The sequence below is a fragment of the Lampetra planeri genome, chromosome 52, assembly GCF_965212315.1.
Source record: "Lampetra planeri chromosome 52, kcLamPlan1.2.h2, whole genome shotgun sequence".
Lineage (NCBI taxonomy): Eukaryota > Metazoa > Chordata > Hyperoartia > Petromyzontiformes > Petromyzontidae > Lampetra > Lampetra planeri.
Genome location: NC_136158.1, coordinates 2,626,826 through 2,651,877, shown reverse-complemented (window position 1 = coordinate 2,651,877; position 25,052 = coordinate 2,626,826). Strand labels below are relative to the sequence as shown.

The window sequence follows — 25,052 nt, the reverse complement described above, 5'->3', positions numbered from 1 at the left end:
CGATGATACTGGATGTAATTACCAGCGAAACGTCGTACTACTCAAAAATTGTAAATGTTGTAGATTCACTCTTCAACACACCGGTGGGCTAAAGTAGTGAACTATTTGTCTTTTGTCAACGTGACACTTTTTTACTGATTGGCCGTGTCGGGTGGTGGAGGGTTGCCACACATTTATAAATAACGCGATCTAACCCAAAAACGTTTATTATGAATATATAAACAGTGGTTGGTTCGTTCAGCTAAAATTCAATCTGATTCATAGTTCGGCTTTATTTTGGGCGAAACCCCGTAGGGTATAACGCCAATTTCCAGCTATACCCTCCATCACCCGACAGAGACATTCAAACCAAGTTGTCACGTGCGAAAATTATACCAATTGATTTGGTTGCTCAGCAAGCCGGTGTATTGAATAGCAAGGGAAATGTGAACAATCTAGCGATTTAATTTTGACGAACGAGCACAAAAGTCACTAATTGTGCGTACATTATATTGGTTGGGGAAAGCCTCAATATATGGCATTAAAAACGCGATGTATAGTCGCTTGTTTTGTATAGCATGTGTGATTACTGTGCTGTTTCACAAATACTTATACAAGGACTGTTTAGAGTACATGATGATCCTTATGGCGGTACCCCGGGGTACCAAATAATACAAAGTGGCCGAGGCAATTGAATATTTTATTTTCTGGGACACTATTTTCTTGTTCAGGGGTGGTACTTCACTCCGCGACTGGGGTACCAATCAATCCGACATCGGTGGTGCCACTCCGCGATGTGAAAACGCCAAACATTCGCATAAAAAATCCTTTATCGAACAATTAAACTTTGAATAGTGCATCGTGCACAGCTCGTCGAGACGAGTCGATTGCCCCATCGCCGACCATCAACAGACTAAAAGTGACTGCATCACGCACATGATGCGAGAGCCAGGTTACTATGGAACCCCGGGGTACTGCCATGAGGTTAAGCATTCATGAATCTATGGCGTTAACAATGTTGGGCCTTATAATTGCACACACGTAATATATCAATGGTGGATATTAGAACAGATATCGTGAATTGTAATGTTTAGCATATACTATTTATTTTGGAAAGCACTGCAACATCTAAATCAGGTGATTATATTAATGATGATGCTGCTTAGTATAATGATGCTGCTAATCATTATGATTTTGATTACTCTGATGCAGTTGCTGCTGATGATTAAGACGCTGCTACTGCTGCTGCTGATAAGGATGTTCAATAATGATGATTCCACTGATACTCCTGCTGATGTTACCAACGATGACAATGTCGCTGCGGGCTGATGATAACGATTATGGCACTATAAGAATAGGTTTATCCTTTCTGGAAATAAAACACTAAACTGAAACCTTTTGCAAGGAATCATGTCTGCATTAAGCACATATACTTGTGATGAACATGCAAACTAAATAAATGCTCTGGTAGTATATGCATCGTCTTTGAAACGGATTGGTCCACACCAGAGACAGCTTTCTTTAGAGCCGAGTCTCAAACAGTGTTGGACCAGAGGACGCCAAAAGGCGAACAGCACTAAGTCAATGCCACCATGAGGACATTGAGAGCTGGGGATGAGCAGCTACATACATCACGTACCAGTATCAAAATATAAGATTAGCGTTTACCCTTTGTTCACCACAGGTTTACGTGATTAATGCAGACATGATTCCTTGCAAAAGGTTTTAGTTTGGTGTTTTAACATCTTAACACTGCCTGTTTTATTGCCAGAAAGAGTCAAACCTATTCTTATATTTTGATACTGACAAGGGAGGTCCTGTGATTATGACGCTGCTGCTGCTGCTGTTGCTGACAATGGTAGCGTGTTCGCCGTTTGTTTTAAGACGTTCACTGTGCGAATCCGGCAGGGCCGCCCCGGTTAACGCCGCGGAGTGCATTAACCGTAACGTAGGATATGGGCCCTCCGCTTCACAGCTGGCGTCAAAGATCCCGTGATGTTGTCACTCGCAAGAGAATCAGAATCTGTATTTATCCTGGAGGAATCCGATGATCTATAAAGCTCCCTTTCACAGATGTCCAGTAGTGTTGGGTAAGAACGTTGCAACAACACACAATACAAAAACACGATAGGAGTGCAAAGTACAAGAAAGGTAAAAAAATCAAACTCGTACAAAATAATCTAAACCATCTCCATCCTACCAGGCAAAGCCCACTGAGGCATTAACTTATTTTGCAGAAGCGACCTGGCCACAAATGATAGCTCAAAAAAGTGGCCCATCATTTGGACATGTATAGCACCGAAATCATCTAAATCATCTCAATTCACGTTGATTCTAAATGTGGAGGGGAAAACCGGAGGACCCGGAGAAAAAATCCACGCGACCACGAGGAGAGTGACCATGCAAACTCCAAATATACAGCAGCAGGCGTCAGGGTCGGGATCGAACCCTCGACCTCTTGTATACCAGACGAGGTAGTTAGCATCTCTTAGCCACCGTGATGATGATGAGAAAGAGAGACACGGAAACTCAAAATATACAGCAGCAGGCGTCAGGGTCGGGATTGAACCCACGACCTCCTGCGCACCAGGCGAGGTAGTTAACATCTCATCACCGTTGCGCGCCGGCAGGGTAACCCAAATTAGAAAAATGACCCGCAAGTTAAACAACTGTAGGTAGTTTGTGAAGGTATTTTATTTTCCATCATCGTTTAGAATGGTATCTTGAGTTTTAACGTGACGGCACTTTGAGTGGGCAGATTCGTGCCAAAAAAGGCGACTCAAAGTACGTAAAGAAAAACAATTGACTTGACCATACCAAGCAAGTGTCACTCCCGACTGCGACTACATCGACTTCTACCGCAACAACGACTGCTGCCGGCGATAATCAAAACCTGCCAGCAATAACATAAAAAAGCCGGCCAGTAATACAAACAAAATAAAACACGCCAGTGATAATCACCTGCCAGCAATAACGAAAACATGCCAGCAATAATATAAACAAACAAAAAAATCCGCCAGTAATAAAAACACAAAATAAAAACCTCCCAGTGATAATCACCTGAGCGGCTGCTCCCTCCTCCTCCTGCGTCTCATCGCCGTCACCATCGTGGGCCCTCTGCTTCCACGCCGCCGACTTTTCGGCAGCCGCGTCCCGACTTCTGCCCTCGGCGGGCAGCAGTCGATGGCGAGCGAGGGGCCCGCGTGCCGGGTGACATCTCTTGCGGCAGGCGTCGCAGTACGCCACCTGGCACTGTTCACAGAGCACGCTCGCAGCCTGGGGGCTATCGCCATCGCAAAGCTCGCAGACTGCAGGAGAACCATCCCCGCCAGCAGCAGCAGCACCACCAGCGATTACGTTGGCCACTTCCTCGTCGACATCCTCAACAACAACATCATCATCATCATCCTCACCATTCTCCTCCTTCTCTTGCCGCTCCCGCAATCGGAATCTGCGCACGACCGCCGCTAGCACCCTGTTGCGGGGCAATCCCTGCACTCCTCTCTCGTCCAGATGCGCGACCCTGCTGCAGCGCGGGCACGCGAGCGCGGGCAGCAGCAGGAGCGTGTGGCGGCGGCTCAGAGGGGTGGACCGCAGGGGACCCGGGGAGCCTCCAGTCGGGTTGCCGAGGAAGGAGCCGTAGTAGCCGCTGTCCGCTTCGCTGTAGAGGCTCAGCTGATCCGCGTCGAGACCAGCTGCCTCGTAGTCGGGGCAAGACGCCCTTCGCTGCTGCTGCTGCTGTTGTTGTTGTTGTTGCAGCTGTTGTTGTTGCAGCTGCTGCTGATGCTGATGTTGCAGCTGCTGCTGGTGATGCTGCTGCTGCTGTTGATGATGTTGAGGAGGAGGAGGATTATGCTGTGGCGGTAGTAGAGGAGGAGGTGTCTCGCAGTCTGGGCTCGGCGTGGCGGCGCACGTGGAGGCGCAGTCTTGGCACAGGCTGTGCGAGCAGGGAAGGATCACCGGGTCGCGGAACAGCGCCTGGCACACGGGACACTTGAGTTCTTCCTCCATGCCTCTCCTCTCTCGCTCACACTCTTCGTCGTCGAAGGACGCTTTGAAATATTCTCCCAGTCCCGGGTTGCCGATGTCTCGTCTTGCCCCGTTCGTTCCTCTAGGCGCTCATTCAACTCAATCATTCACGCGCACGTCCATTCAATGCTGGTGACATTCGCAATCCGGTACGCTCTTCACACGAGATATTATTATTATTATTCTTCCTGCTTCGGTTGCCGCAACGTCTTCTCGTCTCGTCACCCGTGTCGTTCCTCTCGCGCTCATTCATTCATTCATTTCGCTCGTTCGACGATTGCCAATATGCGCACAGCCAGACGAGTTTGCTGCTGCGTCGTAGGCTACACGGACGCGCTGTAAATCTGCGTGCTTACTGCCTCTCTCGTTCAGCTATAATCCCGGCTATCGCCTCCGCTTATAAACTTCATTGTGCTCTAAACAGTACGAGGTTTTTTGTAAAATTATGTATTATTAAAATAAAATATATCATTAATCCCCATAAAATCTTTCTCTACCGTTTATTCATTCGTACGTCCAATGCGCTGACGATTCGTAATGTATTCACAAGTACTGTACCGTCGCAAACGTATTCTTAATCTGCATGCTATATCTGTCGTGGATTTCCCTTATAATCCCAGCTCTCGCCTGCAAGACAGCTGCATGTTATTCTAGACTATAAAGGTTTTATTATGAGGATTATTATTATTAATCATCACCGCTCGCCTGCCCTTCATATGTATCCGTTTCCGTTGTGTTCCTTCAGAATACCTTCCGTCCGTGATCTTCCCTAATCCCACTCTTGCCGAGTCTTCTTACGGCTAACCCCTCCTTACCTCTGACGCACGACCACAGCGGCTCGAGTGAGGAAAGCGAACGAACGTTTACACAATAACGCGGGTCTGTCTGTGTGTGCGCGCGCGTGATTTATATGAAGCCGAGCTGATCAGCACCACGGCGGAGTGAACAGCGATCCGATCTCTCTCCCTTCTCCTCGGCTCCCTCGCTCTCTCTCTCTCTCTCCTCACCAGCACACGGCGTTATATATTTATATACTCCTCTCCCTCCCACTCAGCAACCTCCCACTTTATCACCATGACGAACAAAAAGAAATCCACGGCAGCTCTTAAACATCCGCGGAAGTTCCGCGTTGGCCAGGGATCGGCAACCAAAATAAAAAAGAGACACTTTTTTTTTATCGAATTCTGTAAACAAAATAATAATAATCGATGTTTCAAGAGCCGCAATGCGTGTGAATTATGGTCATGAAGCAATCCTTAAAAAGCCTCATGCGGTTTTGGAACTGCAGGTTTCCGACTCCTCATCTAAGCCATCTTCTATCTCCCTCCCACTCACTCAGCCCCCGACTTTATCACCAATGACGAACAAAAAGAAATCCGCGGAAGTTCCACGTTGGCAAGCGTTTAATACATTTATATAGACTTAGATAGCATACTAGCGGGAAGTACCCGGCGTTGCCCGGGCGTAAAAAAAAAACACACACACACATATCGACTTACACGCACACACATTGACCCACACACACATCGACCTACATACACACACATCGACGAACATACACACATCAATTTACACACACACATCGACTCACACACGCATATAGAGCCACACACACACACACTTACATGCAGACATATCGACGTACACACACAGCGACTCACACACATATACTGACACACACACGAAGACTGACACACACACGGACTTACACACATCACCTTACGCACACACATCGACTTACACACATACATGGACTTACACACACAGACATATCGACTAACACACACACATCGACTCATACACACACATATAGACGCACACAGATGGACTTACGCACACACAGACGTACACAGACACATTGACTTATCGACTCACATACACACATTGACTTACACACTCACATATCGACGCACACACATGAACTACACACAAGCATATGGACTTACACACGCACATATATGGACTAACACCCACACAGATCAACGCACACACGCAAATCGACTTACACAAATCGACTCACACACACATAGACTTACACACACGCACATAGACTTTCACACACATCGACTTACACACACACCTCGCCTTACACACGCACAGACATCGACCCACACACACAAACACATTGACTTACACACACACAGCGACTCACACACACACAGCGACTCACACACACATGGACTCACACACACATGGACTCACACACACACATGGACTCACACACACACATCGACTCACACACACACACATCGACTCACACACATACACATGGGCTTACACACGCACATATCGACGTACAGACACACACGGACTCACACACACACATATCGGACTTACAAATGCACATGGACTCACGCAGACATACATTGCGACGTACACACACATACACATCGACTGACACACATGGACCCACACACATAGACACATCGACTAACACATACTCTTTACATCGACTAAATAAGTTTGTAAATCATAGTTTTCTATGTACGTGACTTTAGCGAAAGAAGCAAGTGAGAGGGGAAATGCACGCGGGTATAATAAGTCATTGTGAGCGACTGCGAGGGTGTTCCGTCATTTTGGTGCAAACATTTGCCGCGAGCAAGAGTGGGAAAATAATGAAAGTCCACGAATATAAAATGAACCTAACCTACCTTTAACTATGAGCAGATGCGCACCAATCAAGCGTAAGTGACATAGCGTCACTGCTCAACCCCCTACTGAAGTGTAAATACAATAGAATGAAGACGTAATTGAGGAATGTATTGGTTTGCCCCTGTACAGTGATAATGCGTGGATGCTTATGCCTCACGAGTAGAGAAAAAGGCTATTCTTCAAAAACATTGGTTCTTCCGTGTCATTAAATCTAACCTCTAAAAGGCTATTTGTAATGAGTGGAATGCGAGGGCCTAAGGGGCCGTCCATAAATGACGTCACGCTATTTTGGACGATTTTTTACCCCCCCCACCCCCTCGTCACACAGCGTCACAAAAAGTCAGACCCCCCCTCAAAAATGACGTCACAAAGCTCTGCCCCCCCCCAAACCCATATTTCCATTTTGAAAATAAAACATGCTTCAAATCGCTTTAAACTATTGTCATTGTAGTGCGTATTTAATGTGGCGCTGCACTTTGATGTTGTAGGAGAAAACATTTATTAAGAAGTCTATTTAATTAAGTAGAACGTGTTGTCTATATTTATTTAAAGTTGCACATTTTTATGTGACGTCACATTTCTCAATCCCTCCCCCTCGTCACACATCGTCACACATGTCTGACCCCCTCCTCGGTGCGCGACGTCATTTATGGACGGCCCCTAAACAGTCATGGTAATAAATGCTTTAAGGGAGCTGTAAATATCTGTGTTACCTTCCGCAGTGTGCACACGAAAGAGAAATCGCCCCCTCCCCCCCACGGAACGCGTGCGAGTTGGTAGGGCCCCTCCCCCCCACGGAACACGTGAGTTGGTAGGAGCCCCTCCCCCCCACGGAACGCGTGTCAGTTGGTAGGGCCCCTCCCCCCCACGGAACACGTGAGTTGGTAGGAGCCCCTCCCCCCCACGGAACGTGTCAGTTGGTAGGAGCCCCTCCCCCCCACGGAACACGTGAGTTGGTAGGGCCCCTCCCCCCCACGGAACGCGTGTCAGTTGGTAGGAGCCCCCCCCCCCCACGGAACGCGTGTCAGTTGGTAGGAGCCCCTCCCCCCCACTGAACACGTGTGAGTTGGTAGGGCCCCTCCCCCCCACAGAACGCGTGTGAGTTGGTAGGGCCCCTCCCCCCCACGGAACGCGTGTGAGTTGGTAGGAGCCCCTCCCCCCCACGGAACGCGTGTCAGTTGGTAGGGCCCCTCCCCCCCACGGAACGTGTCAGTTGGTAGGAGCCCCTCCCCCCCACGGAACACGTGATTTGGAGGGGCCTTCCCTCCACGGAACGCGTGTCAGTTGGTAGGAGCCCCCCCCCCCCCCACGGAACGCGTGTCAGTTGGTAGGAGCCCTTCCCCCCCACTGAACACGTGTGAGTTGGTAGGGCCCCTCCCCCCCACGGAACGCGTGTGAGTTGGTAGGGCCCCTCCCCCCACGGAACGCGTGTCAGTTGGTAGGAGCCCCCCCCCCACGGAACGCGTGTCAGTTGGTAGGAGCCCCCCCCCCCCCACGGAACGCGTGTCAGTTGGTAGGAGCCCCTCCCCCCCACGGAACACGTGTGAGTTGGTATGGGCAAAGAAATAAATAAGTAAATAAATATATAACTGGAAACAGCACAAAATCGCTAATGAAACTATTTTAAAGGTGACGGACGCGAAATCGGAATGGCTCGGCACGGGGCTTATGGCGTGCTAACTGGCTACTTTTGTTAAAAAGTATACCCCACGGTTTGCGAGCCAAATCCTTAGCAAGTTTGGGCCGCAAACACACGGACAGACAAACAATGACATTTATGGGTTTAAAATAAATGACGTATAAGCCATCCATCACACCCTCCCACTCGACCCCCCCTCCCGTATCACCATGACTCACAAAAAGAAATCCACGGCAGCTTTAAAGACGAACACATTGGCGAGCGTCTCTAAATACGCAGTTATATACAAATAAGCAATCTATCTCCCTCTCACTAATTTATCATCACCATGACTCACAAAAAGAAATCCACGGGAGCTCTGAAGTAAAAATAAACATCCGCGTCGCTCTATATCCAGGCGAACAATCGCACTTCGCTTTACGCGAATTACTCGGCCCACTGATCACATCCCTGTCAACCTCATATCAGTGCCCCTACCTTGTTACAGACCAATTCAGACCTTATTGGTCACCCCGTGCCTTTATTAATCTGAACGTTCATCCTACAAAGTCACATCACAAGGGAGAAACACAAACAGACACTTTTATACTATGAGATCTCTTTTACCAGTGGCAAAATATAGTAAATGCTTACCCCGAGCTCTCAATACTCTGATATTGCACTGTGTTTGAGTTGTACGCCTTCTGGTGTCATCTGGTCCAACACCAATGGGGACTAGGCTCTAAAGAAAGCCGTCTCGGGTGTGGACCAATCAACTTCAAGGACAGTGCATATTATTATCATTATCAGAGTTGCTTCTTTTTGTTTGCTTTTTTGACTACTTGTGTTGTGGTTATTGCAAACATGATGCCTTGAATAAAGGTGTCAGTTTTGTACCAGTTTAAAAGGGTAAAAACCTACTACTAGACACTTTTATTTTTGCCCGTATTGAAACGGCTGTACGCCGTATGGACCTGAAAACTCAATGTCCCTGTCTTCTTGGTTCTTTCGGTAAAGTCACGTAGAAGGGAAATAATAAAATAAAAAAGACGCTGTCTTTCCGACAGACCTATTCTTCACCTGAGGACGGCTGCTTGCGTTGTGGCCGAAACGTCGTGAGAATTATTTTATTGTGTTTTCTTTTTATTATTTTATTACTTCCCTTCTACGTGACTTAACCGAAAGAACCAAGAAGATGAATCCCTGCAGTCACGAAAGCTTTAAATCGAAATTCAATGTCCCTGGTGAAGCATACGGGGTGAACCGTACGGGTCGACGGCTATGCGGATCACGTGGATGGTAACATTTGTAAGCGTCTAACACCCAACTTAAAGCAATTAAAATACTTTAACCCTATGAGTAAACGGATCCGATTCATCTCCTTGGCCAAATGTCGATCATGTTTGGTTTACGGGTTGTTCTCGCAGTAAGGTTATATGCGCCACAGACGACCTTTCTAACACTTGGGCAACATCATTAGGATCGACATTGGGTCAGTAGGTATCCGTTACGTGCATGCAGATTGCCATCACGAGTGCTCCTTGTTGCTTTCAGCTGGTTGGGCCCCTTTAGCATCTTACGCTTCATATCGAGATTGCATCTGCTCATTGTGAAGACGATCGCACACACGCACACACGTGTGTGCGCGCTTGTAACCTGACACTGCCTTGCAAGCGGTGATGCTTCATCTTAAGATTTATCCAGGTGGAGATATTTTAATTTAAATAGACGTGCCACTGTGTGTGTTCCTCTCTCCTCCAAAGAAAAAGATCACCCGTGTAGCCTTAACAGGCTGGAGGAGCAAGTGCTGTTAGCGAGCACCTATGAAGGCCGGAACGGCACACGAGTGGGTGGGTGGCTAGCACCTTGCCCGGCCGCCTTTGTCTCCCCAATGATGTTTACACACAGCACCATGTACTCATTTGAGGTGGGGGGTAGTGTCATGACGTGATTGCGTGACTAATTAGTTACCAGAGTAATGCAAGAGGCCACGCGTATTAATTGATTGATCGTGAACACGCCGAGTGCCACGATTCGGTGCAGAGGGCGATGTCGCACTCTGCAATCCAATTAACTTGCACGGGCGAAGGCGTCACGGCAAACGCCACGTCGCACACATTTGCGAGGCACTCACTTCCCATGCGTTTCACTCCCACGCTTCAAGGCGAGTCAAGTATGCAAAGACGAAGTCATACGCAGTGTCCGTGAACCACGTGAGATGATTTTGCTGCTATAAATGTACAATGATGGGGCCCCACTTTGTTGAGCCATCGTTAGTGGCCAGGTCGCTTCTGATAAGTTAATGCCTCAGTGGGATTTGCCTGGTAGGATGGGGATGGTTTAGTGTGGTGTTTGTTGGTGTTTGGGTTTTTTTAAACCTTTTTTGTACTTTGCGTTACGATCATGTTTTTGTACTGTTTGTTGTTGTAACGTTCTGACCCGCCTCTACTGGACATCCGTGAAAAGAGCTTCATAGCTCATCTGATTCATATTGCAGTGTAAATATTATGATTCCGATTCTGACATGAGCGGCAAAGCAGCCAGAACCAGCGCGGGCAAAAATGGCCCAGGCCGTGGCCCGATCTAATGTGGGAGGAATCAGAAATCTGAATCTTCATTTAGATTGAAGGAATCCGATGAGATAAGCTCTTTTCTTGCACAGATGTCCAGTAAAACCGGAACAACCCCACGTGTGCGAGGATGCAACACTCTTATCCCCGTACAGATGGAACGGAGATTGAAGTCCACACTTGCTGTATGCTGCCTTCTGCTGGCAAGCCAGGGTATGGCACCACGACGACACCCACAGGTAGGGAGGAGTTTGACAACATCTCTTCGGTGATTCACCAACACTCGCTGCTGTTTCCACGGGGCTGGATTGCGTGTGTAATAATTCTCCGGAGACAGATTCGGAATCGGTCCTCTTTATTTTCACTTCACGGTACACTTGCTCCCACACGCTCCGTTGCTGGCAGACAACGTAGTGGCGGCGGACTCCCACCAGCTCCCGCCGCGCACGTGGCACCCGGAGCCCCGTTCGCGCGTGGCTCTCGCCCCCGTTCAGTTCCCAGTCTCTCTCTCGATCCTTCCTCTCTCTCCCTCTTAATCCCTTCGTCACGTGGTCCTCCCAGCCAATCCTCCATGGGCAATCTCGACCGTTCTCGATGGTTCCCTGTCAATCCCGGGACCACGCCTCTTACCCGGATCCCCATTGGCTGGGGCCCCAAATGGCTGGGCCAATCACTCCTGATGACATGCCGTGATCACGCCGGCCCCACACTCCCTATCTCGACCCTTATTGGCTACAAGCAGGACCGGCAAGCCAATCCCCCACGTGAACCCACGATAGCTGTTATTACACGTGCGTGCATCGCCTCCGCTGCCAGTAATGCGCCCACCGACCTGATTCTGACCTGAACCAGCCAAACTATTTCGCTGTTTTTTTATTTCACCAGGTAAGGCCCATCGAGTTAGATATTGTAGCTCTTTTTCAGAAGCGACTTGGCCACAAATGATAATACAACAAAGTGGCTTATCATCACGTAGAAATTGAAAGCAGCCAAATACTCTAAACGCACGTTGTTTCTAAATGGAGGGAAAAGCCGGAGGATCTGGAGAGAAATCCACGCCACTACGGGGAGATAATACAAACTCAAAATATACAGGGGTCGGGATCGAACCCACGCACTCCTCCATACCAAGCCGGGAGAACGAATCGGATCGGCGACCTCTGGATCGCAAGTTCAGTGTGCCGACCACGACACCACTGCATCGTGCGCTTTCATAAGCGCTTCTGCGGCCGTCTGGAACGCTCTTCTTTCCGACATTGGAAAGCCACTGGAGCTATGCACTTTTAAATCTAGATTCAAAACTAATTTCTTTAGAACCGCGTTTTGTGTTAAAGTTGTCTTTCCCCTGCACCTTCGATTAGTACGGTTGTCTAGGTACGGTGCGAAAGAAGTTCAACATACACACACTATACACAACACTATTCACTACACTACACTACTGCTATACACAACACCACTATATTAAATTGCGTTTAGTTTTAGATTTGAAGCTTTCGTGACTGCAAGGATTCATACTTTGGTTTTTTCGGTAAAGTCACGTAGGTAAAAAATCAAATAAATGAAAACTAAATTAAATGACGTTTCGGGCGCAACACAAGCGTCCTTCAGGTGGGGACAACGTAGTGAAAGCACAACCGCTTCAGTGTGGGTTGCGCCCGAAACGTCGTGATTTAATTTAGTAGTTTTCATTTTATTTTTTACCTACGTGACTTTGCCGAAAAAAACAAAGAGTATGCGCGTTTAGTTTGTTCTCCATCCGCACCTACAATTAGCACGGTTGGCTACGTACGGTGCGAAAGAAGTTCAACATACACACACACACAAACATACCACAGCAGCACCGTCGAGCAGCGCGCACGACAGACGACACACGAGAGAGGACTGCGCAGCTGCGATCCGGGGATTATATTTATCACGCGGCGTTTACAATTCACGTTCACAGTCTGCGTGCACCGCTTCGCCTGCCCTCCACCGGCGGCGCACTCACCCAGAAAGAACAACATCCCCCCCTACCCGCCCCAACAACACCATGAACATTTCACGCGACCACCAACCGCGCGAGATATTTGTTTTTGTTACAAAAAAACGATCCAACTCATCAAATCACGTCCAACGACAAAAACGAAGCTTTTTCCGCGGGGAATACGCGACAGGTAACGGCGGACAAAGTCACCCCCCCACCACCCCCCCGTCCAATGTCGCACGCGATCACTCGAAAGATGTCCCCGTCATTCATTCTGTGCATCGTTGGACGACGTTTCGTCTCGTCGCCAGCGTAAAACACGCGAGGTGGGGGGGGGGGACTCGGGTTAATCCATTTTCGCAAATCTTTCGTACAATCTCCGACTTATAAACCCAACCGCAGAGGGAGGGGGGGGGGATGTTTTTTTTAGGGGGGGGAGTGATGGGTCCAGGGACTGTGTCCATTCCGATGGTATGAGCAGCACCAGAGCCAGTGAGCCCCAACCCAGCAGGCTGTGTTCGAGCACACTGATGAGTCGAGCCCCGCCGACAAATGTTACGAGCACAGGATGGAACGCCAAGTCAACGTGTAGATTAAAACACCAGGCACACACACACACACGCCCTCCTATAGCTTGCCAAAGGCATCGCATGGTCATCGCGTGTGTGTGTGTGTAAATGGGCTCGTGTGTATGACAAGTAAATAATGTGAAAAAGATGGGACTGTGGTTGGGCAGGGATTGGGGCTGTAGTGGAGAGTTACTCTGGAAAGGGGAGAGGGGGGTGCACACATGGCTAATCTTGACGAAACACGTTTTATAAATGTAATTATTATGACGCGTCATCACTTAAGAGGGCGATTGATCTACGAGTGACGAATCCTCATCTTTGCTTATCCTGCAGCAATGAGCAGCGGGACCTGGCGATTCGGGGTGCCACGTGATGAGCTCTAAGTTCGATGCCCACGCACAGACGACCGTCCATATGAAAATGTTCTCCGTCTAAATTCGATTGATAACCAGTGCCTTTTTATTTGGGGGGGGGGAATGCACCAATCGAAATGCAGGTGATGTTGAACTCGTCCAAGCCACCCTGGTAAAACAGAAATCTGTGTAACTCCTAACAGCAGCAGCAGAAAACAAAATAATCGGTGACAAACCAGTTATCAAGAGTCCAGCGAGTTCATCCGACGTCGCTTACCGAGGCGATTTTAAACGCGTTGCCAGCGGGCGCGCCCCGTCACTCGAGCAAAGCGGTGAACAATCTCATGAGGGTACACCGCCCCCCCTCCCCCCCCCCGACTCGCGTGCCTGTCGCACAGGCCACGGACACAGTAGGGACCAACAAAGTCCCATGCAGAAGCAGCAGCAGCACACGCTCCAACGCCAATGACCACCGCCCAATGTTAATGGCTACGCCCCCCCCTCTCTCTGTATGAGCGAGGGCACAAAACAATTCTATTCCCGACATTTGTCAATCCACCAAGTGATAAACGACTACCGCCCATGCCATGCGGGGGTCATGGAGATTTTTTGACCATACTTCGCCATGCTGGTCATAGTGAAGAGTGGGGGGGGGGGAGCGCAGGACCAGCTCCGATATCACTCGCTCCCGATGGTCGCTGTGGCCAGGGTTCATCACAGCCCGCGCAGCGCACTAACATCAAGTACCACCTCCAAGGCATGAGCCAGTGGCCAACTTTTAAATGGCGAAGGCAGCAACAAGGAACTACGTTTAAACACGCGACACTGCCCGCTCAATGTTAAAACTCCCCCAAAAACGAATACTATACCTTCGCGAGCGACACGATTGCTCGTTATCCACATTCCCACGTCTTCCGTGTTACCGCGTGCGCCAGGGCACAGTGGAGGGGGGGGGGGGCGTTGCGGTTGGCTTACAGTAAAAAATAAACGATGTTTGTTTTGCCATCTCCGCCCTGTGAAAATTGACCCTTTAACACATTTTGTTTCCGAAATTCACAAATGGGAATAATTAAACGGGAAAGCATTTAATTCACATAAAAAAACCCACAAACCACGTATGCAACTCGTTACAGAACAGGCCTTGGGATTACGTAAAAGCCTCCTTCGCAGAAAATGAATTGTCCATCTTTTCGTTTGTTTAAAGTAGACGCAACTTTCTTTCATCCCACTTTTCCTTCCATCTCGGTCACCTAAAAAGAAATAAAAAAACATCCAAAATGTCAAAAGTTTTAACAGACAACGGGTGACTCGCGCAAACTGGCAAAGGGGTTTCAGAACTTTAAAAATTACGTATCAGAGCGCAACACAGAATGGACAATCATAACCCCATGTGACATCGAAACTCTGCATACATTTTTGCTCCTGTCTCTTTCAGTTTTACCTTTCAGGAGGTTGTGTTCACTTGAATCAGCAGTCCCCTGAAATGTGTTCCTCAAGCCACTGCTTGGGCATTAGGGCCTTCAGCAGAGAGAGCTCTATGTACGTGTTGAACTTCTTTTGAACCGTACGTAACCAACCGTGCTAATCGTAGGTGCGGGGGGGGGGGGGGGTCAGGACAACAAACCCCCTATAGAGGGTATGTTGGCCTACTCTTCCACGCTGGCCAGATGCTTTTGGCAGAGGTGGGTGAGAACCAACACTTTACCCCACTACACGCGACCTGCCCATCATAAGACTTTATCGGTGGAGAACATACTTATTTGGTCCGCTGGACAGAGGCGGAGGGATTTAATAAACTCGCCCTATCGTTTAATCTGCCACACTGCCGGGCGATCAAAGCGTGGCGGCGGCGACCTCTGGATTGCGGGTCACAGGTGCGCGAACAGTTACATTCGCAAGAGGGGGGTTCCCCCCTGCGTCGGCACGGTTAGGCAAGCCTTTGCAAAGGGACCGTATTGCGTTTGTGAAGGAGAAATCGCAGACGATAAGCCCACGCAATTCGCAACGGACAACTCAAAAACCACACAGCTCAAGAAACTATGTTACTGTACTGCCAAGGCTAGGCCGTATTTACGAAGAAGCAGGGATTCAATCCCGACAGATTAACCGCGAGAGCCAAGGTTTTGCATCTAGCTTCTATCAAATGTCAACAGGTAAAACATCGCAACATCACTTAAACTTCCACTTGCTTGTGCCACATCTCTTTTGGTCTACGTGCGCAGCACTTATGCCAATCCACTGTTGGATGCAGACCTCCCCGTCCCGTGCAGGGTTTGTGGGGCTTATTTGACCATACTTCACCGCGCCGGTCAGCATGTGATGGTGAAGGCAGGCATAGCATGGATGTGGTGGCAGAGTACAGCTATGGATTGTTGCCCTCTGCAGGCCACAATTTAGCCAGGCAGCCTGCAACACCTGTTATGCAAGATGGTTGCCCATCCATCCATTATACAGTTTCAAGCCTAAATTTCGATTTAAAGCTTTCGTAACTGCAGGGATTCATCTTCTTCGTTCTTTCGGTAAAGTCACGTAGAAGGGAAAGCAGACGGCTGCTTGCGTTGTGGCCGAAACGTCGTGAGAATTATTTTATTATGTTTGATTTTTATTATTTTATTATTTCCCTTCTACGTGACTTTACCGAAAGAACCAAGAAGTTTCAAGCCTGCTTAAGTTTCCAAGCTTTGTCACAATCAGGCACATTTCGGGTGACCTGGCCATTGGCTCATTTCTTTAAAACTGCTTCATGCGCTTAGTTTGGTGTCCTTCCCCCGTACCTCCGATTAGCACGGTTGGCTACGTGCGGTGCGAAATAAGTTTACAAAGGGGCACAATTTTTTTTCACGACATCAATAAACAAATTTTTGAATTGCGAACACAATCATCAACAAATCTCAAAATTCACGTAGAATTAAAGAGGACTGCAACTACGGGGATGTCCGCTAACGTGTGCGCGGTGTGGTGGGCGTGAAGGCGATGTAGGTAGCGAGACACTTACCCAGAGCCGTCGGCAAACACCTAACGGGAGTTTACGGTTAAAAGTATCGAGTGCGATTAAGAGCTTTGGCGGCAAACTCCCCGCTCTCGTCCGTGATGCGATCCCAGTCCGTCTGACCCACCACAAACCCGATGGCGCGCTTTCTCTCCGCCTCGCTCTGCTCTTCCAGGTCGGCCCAGCGCACCTGCGGGAACGCAAGCACCGTGTTCACTAAGGGGGAGGGGGGTGGGGGCGGCGTGGTCACCACGGAGATCCGCTGGTCAGGCGTTCGCAGCTTGTCGCAGAGGTTCGTGCTTCGAATCCCACAGGCCGCCCTGGTTATTATGGGCGCCACGGTGGCGAGATGTTAACGACCTCGCCTGGTGTACATGAGGTCGTGAGTTCGATCCCGACCCTGACGCCTGCTGTATATTTGAAGTTTGAGTCTCTCTCTCCCCGTGGTCGCATGGACTTTTCTCTGGACCCTCCGGTTTTTCCCTCCACATTTCGAATCAACGTGCATTTAGAGTATTTGGCTGCTATAGATTTCCACGTGATAAGCCACTTCGTTGAGCTATCATTTGTCGTCAGGTCGGTTCTGAGAAAGAGCTATATAGCTCAGTGGGCCTGACCTGGTAAAATAAAAAGTTTTAAATGGTTAATGCGGTGTGTGTTAACCCACAAAGATACCACAGCGGAGATTAAAGGTCCCACAATTCGGTTTGAAACGAGCAGGCCCATTTTTTTTGAGAAATTTTAAACGTTACGCAGAAGTCACTCACAATTGGGAAGACGCAAGGCAATCATCGCCCCCCCCCCTCCTGCTGGCAAGACTCACGCCCACTTACGGGGTCAGGTGCTCAGTCTCTGATGGAGCGACGCACTTTTACATCATCTAGATTGAAAAACTCATTTCTTTAGAACTGCTTTGTGTTTAATTGGTTGTCCTTCCCCCACACCTACGATTAGCACGGTTGGCTACAAACGGAGCGAAAGAAGTTCAACATACATGTATACATTGAGAGCATTAGGCTTTCGCGACAAATATTATCCACGAGTTTTTTTGGATTAGATCGCGTAAATTTAAATGCCGGTTGTAATCATCGGCGAAACGTCGTACTCAAATTGTACATTTTGTGGGTTCACTTTCCAATACACCGGTGTGCTGAACTAATAACGAAATGGCACGCTTTGTTAACACGACAAACTTTACCAATTGGCTGTGTAGGGTGGTGGCGGGTTTAACGACACATTTCTATTTACGCGATCTTACCCAAAAAACCTCTATTATGGAAAGATATTTTCTAGTCGAAAATTTTCTCGTGCGTGAAAAATAAGAGCGGCTCCCTCGCGACTCTCTTGTCGGGCAGCAGTGCGCTACGGCCGCGAACATCTAAAATACAACCCCGCTAATTAATAAAACAGCACTCCCTGGTAATTCTGTCGCGAATACACATGACAGCGATCATGAAAAGCCTCGAATATTAACCCTTCTTCGCCGTTACGAGAGACGTCTGCAAGTTGCAGGGTGCGGTGTCCCCCGTTCACCTGAAACTTTGAACACGCAACTGGCTCAGCGTAAATTTTATTCGCAGAGACGTAGTAGTGCCGTTGTTTTTAAAGACGTTGTTACTCACCGCAGAGAACTGTAGCGACTCGACCGCCACTCTACAATAGCTGGCACCAAATTGCGCCACGTGTCTTTCCGGCATGGCCTTGTGGGAGCCTCGGTACCGATAAAGTTATTTGAGTTTTTCTTTCCAGTTTCGTTTTGATAGCAGTGTACACGCACCTCATTGGAATGGAATCGGAACGGGGGGTTCACTTACATCATCGAAATCAAACCAACGGCGCAAAAAAAAAAACTAAAAACGGGAGCGCGTGCAACGAGGGAGCCTCACCCGTTTCTTCCCCGGCTGTGCGGGGCGCTGGCTGAAGTACTCTGGCAGCGAGAGGTAATCCTCCATGCGCTGCTTTGCCGAGGTCAGCAAGTCGCGTTTCCTCTTGCAGCCTCCGCCGAGTCCGTCCAGTTTATCTGAGGGATGCGGCGTCGGATAAAGGGCGAAGGGGGGGGAAGAGCAGCGCGTCAGCCAACGCGTTCCCATGCCATCGTCGTCGTCATCGCCACCGCCTGTACGCCCGCGTTGGGAGACTGAACGCGGAGGGGTAAGGCGTTCTCAGCGTCGTACGTCAGATAGGCGAACGCACGCGCGGGAACTGCACCCTCAAAACACCTCTGGCGGTTTACTCTGCTGCGTATATACATTTGGATGTACCATGCACGAACACAAACCCATTTGGTGGAACAGAGCGTAAAAAACAATTTTTTATTTTACCATTATTAATGGGCAACTTCTGATGCAAACGCACGACACACTTTGCTCCTTGCTCATGTTCAGCTTCTGCTGTAAGAAAGTTTCACAATCTCCCCCAACTTTATTCCATTTACGCTACTGGCATCATGTCCATTCAGAACCCTCGCAGATCAGTGAGCGACCCCCGCTGCTGGAGAATGGCCCACAGAAGGTGATATCACAGAGCCACTTCTGAAATCCCTTCCAGTGCTCTCTTATTCACACCGACGGGTGCTGCACTGTGCTACGCACCCCAATAAAAACACGTTCCATTGCATGGCTTAACAAAACTAAATTATTATTTTAGCAGGATGTCCTTTTGGCCATGTACATTCTTAACGCCGAACCGTGCTCCGTTCTGAATTGGGCAGTAGAGACGACCGTGTCTAGATCGGATCTCGCCAGGCAGGCGTTACGTGGGGAAATGAACCGTGTATTTGACCAAGCCTACCAGCATCACCCCTGCAGCTACTCGGGAAAGGGGGACCCCCCCCACACCTTTGTGGCCTAACGGTCTGGGACAGCTGAACCTCCGCTGGCTAAACCGAGCATTTACTCCGCTTCATGTGCCAACCCGTGCCCTACGCGACTGGGTCAGCTCTGGGACCCACCGCACCCCCCTCCCCCCTTTCGATGAACAAAACCTACAATTTAAGCATTTTAATAAAAAAAAATGTACTTTTATTATTATTATTAAATAGCATAAAAGTTGAATAAATAGACAGCGATACATAAACAACTGGGCGCTATCAGTTTCTGTGCAATCGATGCAAGGAGCGGCCCAGGTCTCGCCATGGATATACTTTATTTTAAAACATCTGTTGCGTCACGCAGAAGTACTCAGAGCGACGCTCGATCGCTCGCTCTCCGATGAGCACGGCTGGCTACGTACGGCGCGAGCGAAGTTTAACATAAATACAGACACACACACATATCGAGCACGCGTGCGGGGGGGGAGGGGCCCTCCTCAAGCGCCTGCCGTGTTACGAACAGCGCGGTCGATGCGTTCACAGTGACAAGGAGGCAGAGTGCGTGCCTCCGCCTCTCAACAGGCAAACTTGTGAGGACACGGGGGTTACGATCCTTTCATGGGACTGACCAGAGCATCGTCACCTCCAGACGGAGGGGGCATTGCCGTTGCGGGGAAGCTGCCGATAAATTAGCGTGTTCTCTAGATTGCAAAAACGCTCCGGAAAGTAAGATGCACCCCTAAACTTTACATTTAAAATATAGGGGGGAAATAAAGTATACCTTATAATTCGGTGAATGCGGTAGATATATATATCGATAAAAAAGGCTCACGGAAGAAGCGAGTGTGCACATTGGGATTTTTGGCCAATTCCATTACTGAGTATTTGGCACGTGGCAGACTATTGGAGAATCCAGAAGAAATAAAAAAAACCACGCACAAGAGGGGGGGGGGGGTTAACATTTGAAACACAGCAAACACTTCCAACTCATCGAATCTCTCCGTGGATTGAACCCGGGACACCGAGCAGTAACCCCGCCAATTAACGCCCGATATCCCGCAGGCAGTTTTCCATGCCAGTACCAACCCAGACTCAACAACATTGCTCACAGCTTTCGAGATCCTGACCAAGATCATTAGAAGAGTCCGGTTACGTAAAAACGTGGGATTGTGTCGTTAGGAAATGCCATCGCTCACACCAATGGAATGCCACAACTACAAGCGTCTCCCGTAGTCGCAGGATAAAAATCTAGGCGTGCAGCGACGGCTGAGAAAGCATCTTCTTGGTTCTTTCGGTAAAGTCACGTAGAATGGAAATAAAATTAAAATATAATAAAATAATTCTCACGACGTTTCGGCCACAATGCAAGCAGCCGTCCTCAGGTGGAGAACAGGTCTGTCGAGACGACAGAGTCTGAATTATTTTATTATGTTTTATGTTTATTATTTTATTACTCCCATTCTACGTAACTTTACCGAAAGAACCAAGAAGATGAATCCCTGCAGTCACGAAAGCTTTAAATTGGCTGAGAAAGCATCGCGCGGCTAACCCCTGGCAGCCCATATCGGAGGAGTAACCCATGTCTCACGTTTGGGAATACGGCAGTAACTCTTTAAAGTCTTCCTTGAATGTCTCTAAGCACTCAACATTCAGACCGGTAGCCCCCCCCCCTTAGGCGGGGGGCAGGTACGTTAGAGAGAGAACGAGCATAACACGTACCTAGTTTTGCTTCAGAGGTGTCCATTTCCCATTTGCTTTTTGGGATATACCCCTGAATTGCAGACAGGAAAAAACCTTTCCTTGTTAACACACAGCAATGGCGTGATTCGTTACAGGATTATAAAAAAAGAAGTAACGACACGAAAGCCTGCGCACACAAACATCATTCTCTCCGTCGTCACTGTGCTTCGCTCGAGATGCCACCTAAACAGCCACTTCGCTCGCCCCCCATCCCCCGGCACGTGAAATGGAACGACCCAAGTCAAGCACCACGCCGTCATCATTTAACCACGTGACTTGGTTAAGGCCATGCCATTAATGCCAAGGGAAAGAGGGCGGGTTTTTTTTGTGTGGATGTAATATCGTAAGCAACTGGAGCGAAGCATAGTGGAGAGTTACCGGTGGCAATTTACAGTGTGACGCTAATTTCTAACATTCATAAAACATGACAGGAGTGCATATGAACAGCATAACATTAAACCAGTAATGCCATGAAAATATTTTCGTTGTAAATGTACAGCATATTGTGTAACACTACATGAAAAAAGACTTTTACAGGGCAGACGAATGACAAAAGACCACCGAGACGATACACCGATTGATCGGTCTGTTCCGAACGTTTACATTTTTTCATGAAAAAACTAAAATATCGCAAGCCACCACCACTCAAAGAGTGGCACGTCGCGAGGCTGGTATATCATTAGTTGGCCATGTAATCTACACATACAGAAAAGAGACGACTCCGCACACACAGTATATCTACGAGCACAGGCAAAGCGCGATATCCGCGAACACAGTTTCAGTACGCCCGGGTGGCTCTCACAGCCAAGAGCTGCAAAGTCGGAGACAGCTGCAAATTCAGATTGTGATGGGGGGGGGGGTAGGGAGGGGTGTCAAGTCAGCCCATCAACGCTGCGGAATCGGTAAAACTTAGTAGCTACTCGGTGGAATGCCAACCGTGCGCCCATCCATCCTGTAGACAAGACTGGTCCATAACCATGGGAATAAGGAATTTCCACCAATGGCTCAGGGGGGTTGGGGGGAGCCCAAAAGAGATGAGCCCCCCCCCCATCCCGCCTGAATGCGCTAGTGAGCAGGAGAGAGATAACTGAACTTGACCATTTTATCATGTACGTCGAACTTAAAAGAGATACACGACCGCTAGCAGTTACGGTTTACTTTACAGAAGACAAACTGGGCAGTCGGCCGGGCACTGAGTGCACCACTGCCAACCACCAGCCTGGGTACTTAAGCGAGCTTGCAGCCCCATGTGTCCTGGTCGAGTTACACAACTGCACGTTTGTGGCCTAGACAGGACGATCATCAGTGCAACTCGTTTCGGTTAATTAATCCGTCGAACAATAATAATAATAAGTAGAGAACAAGCAACATTTTCTGATTAGGTGATTTCGTAGATCGTAGTTAAAACTACTAGCGTCACCCCCCCCCACCCCCCTCGTTTGCATGGCAGGTCAATTGTCTGTCAATGCTGCGGGTTCTGAACTGTCAATCGTCGCGACCCACAACACGGCATCTTTCCGTGCCTCGCCGAACGTTCAGGGTCGGTGACCTTGCACACCTATGGCAGATTCTGACCGGGAAGCAAACGTGGACTCTGCACGCGCCTGCAGCTGCAGTTCGAGCATTGGAGTTAAAGAGCTATGGCTGTGGTGCGCAACCTTTACAAGATGCGGTCGTGTGGAGAGACGGACTGCATGAGCGCGTGTGTGTGTGTGTAGCGGTTAGCGCTCTGCGCTACGAACCCAGTGACCACAGTTCGATTCCCGCTCACAGCCAACAACAGTGATGATTATCTGAACCAGTCCTGGGCCTCCCCTAGGTCGACTCAGCCTCAAGTGAGTACATGATGCTGTGTGTAAGCATCGTCACTCAGGAGACAAAGTGTGGCCGGGCATGATGCTGGCCACCCACCCCTTCGTGTGCCGTTCCGGCCTTTGTTAGGCGCTACTCGCTAACAGCACTCGCCCCAACGGTCTGTTAAGGCCCTACGGGGGGGGGGATCGTTGTTTGTGAGTGCACGTGAACTAGTGTAGCATTCCTACCCCCTCCCCATCCCCCTCCTCCTCCTCAGTCGTGGGTGCAGTCTTCTTGCTCTCGGTTTCTTCTGAAGGATCCGTGTCTTCCATTTCCACCTGGATACGATCGCATCAAGAGGTGGGGTGGCCGCGCCAACCAAATAAAAACAATCATAAAATCGTCAGTACGTTTGAGATCTGCGCATTCATATAGCGCGAGGCTATCGCCAAGGTGCTACGTTTCACAGGCGGGTATAGTTTAACATGTAGGCTTTCGCGACCAATATTATCCATGAAAGATTTTTTTGGGGTTAGATCGAGGACGTATAAATGTGTCGTTAAACCCACCAGCACCCCGACACAGGCCATCGGTAAGGTTGGTCACGTAAACAAAACATGCCACTTCGTTACTCGTTCAGCACATCGGTGGGTTGGAGAGTAAACCCACAACATTTACAATTAGTACTTTGAGTACAACGTTTCGCCGGTAATTACAACCAGCCTCATTAGGCGATAGCCAGAGTTGTGGAGAAATCGTCCTCCTGTTTCGGTTGTAAATAGACACGTATAGTTTGAAGGCTCTTCATGCAGGGGCGATGTCGCTACATCGTTTTTAAAAAATCAGGTCATTTGTGAGCACATTTTCAAATTTCGGCCTTTACACTGGCACACATGGACCCACTCTTTTTTCAAATAATATCACGGGATCTTTAACGTCCACTGTGAAGCAGACAGCGCGAGTTTACGATTAATGCACCCGTAGGGTTAACCAGGGTCGGCCCGCTGGAATCCGAACCGCACGCGAACGTCTGCAACAAGCGGCGAAGGTGCTACCGTGCCAAGGGCCAATCTCAACCGTGGCTGGCGCTGCTGCGCTATGAACCCAGAAACACCGTGTTTGATCGTCGACCACGACCAACATCGTAATGTCGGACGGAAGAGCGTTCCAGACGGCCGCAGAGGCGCATCTGAAAGCGCGCGATGCGGTGACCCCGTCTTTGTTCGATGGCTAGCCAAAAGCCGCCACTTGCGAGGATGACCGAAGTTCACGTGATGGTTTATGCTAACCATCACGGATCGCCTCTACGAGAGATATTTTGCCTCCCCCGCCGTTAAAGTTACGAATGCTCATTAATAAACGCTCTCGACTTGATACGATGAGGGTTAAAAAGAGCCCACGTTGGGGGAACGGACGACGAGCAGCCGGGGAGGGAGGGAGGGGAGGGAGGTGGGGGGAGGAGGGGGGGGGACACCCTGGTGTGTTGAGGACGTTGGCGTTCGTGGGCCGCAAGCCACCTTACCTCCGCGATGGCGGCGTCCTGAAGCAGCGAGCGGATGTCCAGACGAATCATGTGCTTGGGTGTCACCTCCCACTGGTCGGCCATCTGAACGAGCCGACGGCGGCGGTGGCGGCGACGACACGCGGGACCGCACACCAAGCGCGTGACGATGCGTGACGCGAGTCATGGAGATGATGCATTTAACATTTTTTTGGTTCGTTTCATTGCGCTTGTTTAACCCCCGCCCCCCCGCCCCCCCGCCCAGGAGAGCCTTGCCGAGTCTGGTGACACTTGTTTCAGGGGGGTCCCTGTTTTCGCACTATAAGGCTGGTGATTGGTATGTATAATACGTAACCTCCGATTAGTACAGTTGGCTACGTACGGTGAGAAACTCGATATATACACAATCCAAATTGAGTGATTTGTGGGTAGGAACGAGGCCTACAAATTTGGAGCACGACGCCGGCACAAGGGTGGCCTACTCTC

At 49.2% G+C, this 25,052-nt stretch overlaps 2 protein-coding genes across 2 annotated transcripts in view; both read right to left on the bottom strand.

Moving 5' to 3' along the window:
- The window catches only part of LOC144734606 (E3 ubiquitin-protein ligase TRIM9-like), a 35,037-nt gene extending 29,917 nt beyond the window's left edge, over positions 1 to 5,120 (bottom strand). Inside the window, exon 1 of the mRNA XM_078616870.1 lies at positions 3,040 to 5,120. Within this exon, the coding sequence (XP_078472996.1) occupies positions 3,040 to 3,990 (951 nt within the window). The 5' untranslated portion in view covers positions 3,991 to 5,120. The remainder of the gene's footprint in view (positions 1 to 3,039) is intronic.
- A 7,618-nt stretch (positions 5,121 to 12,738) lies between these two features.
- Positions 12,739 to 25,052, bottom strand: part of YLPM1 (YLP motif containing 1) — a 35,718-nt gene continuing 23,404 nt past the window's right edge. The window contains 6 exon segments of the mRNA XM_078616892.1: positions 12,739 to 14,983; positions 16,729 to 16,912; positions 18,609 to 18,742; positions 21,251 to 21,365; positions 23,314 to 23,403; positions 24,588 to 24,671. Of these exon segments, the coding sequence (XP_078473018.1) occupies positions 16,766 to 16,912; positions 18,609 to 18,742; positions 21,251 to 21,365; positions 23,314 to 23,403; positions 24,588 to 24,671 (570 nt within the window). The 3' untranslated portion in view covers positions 12,739 to 14,983; positions 16,729 to 16,765.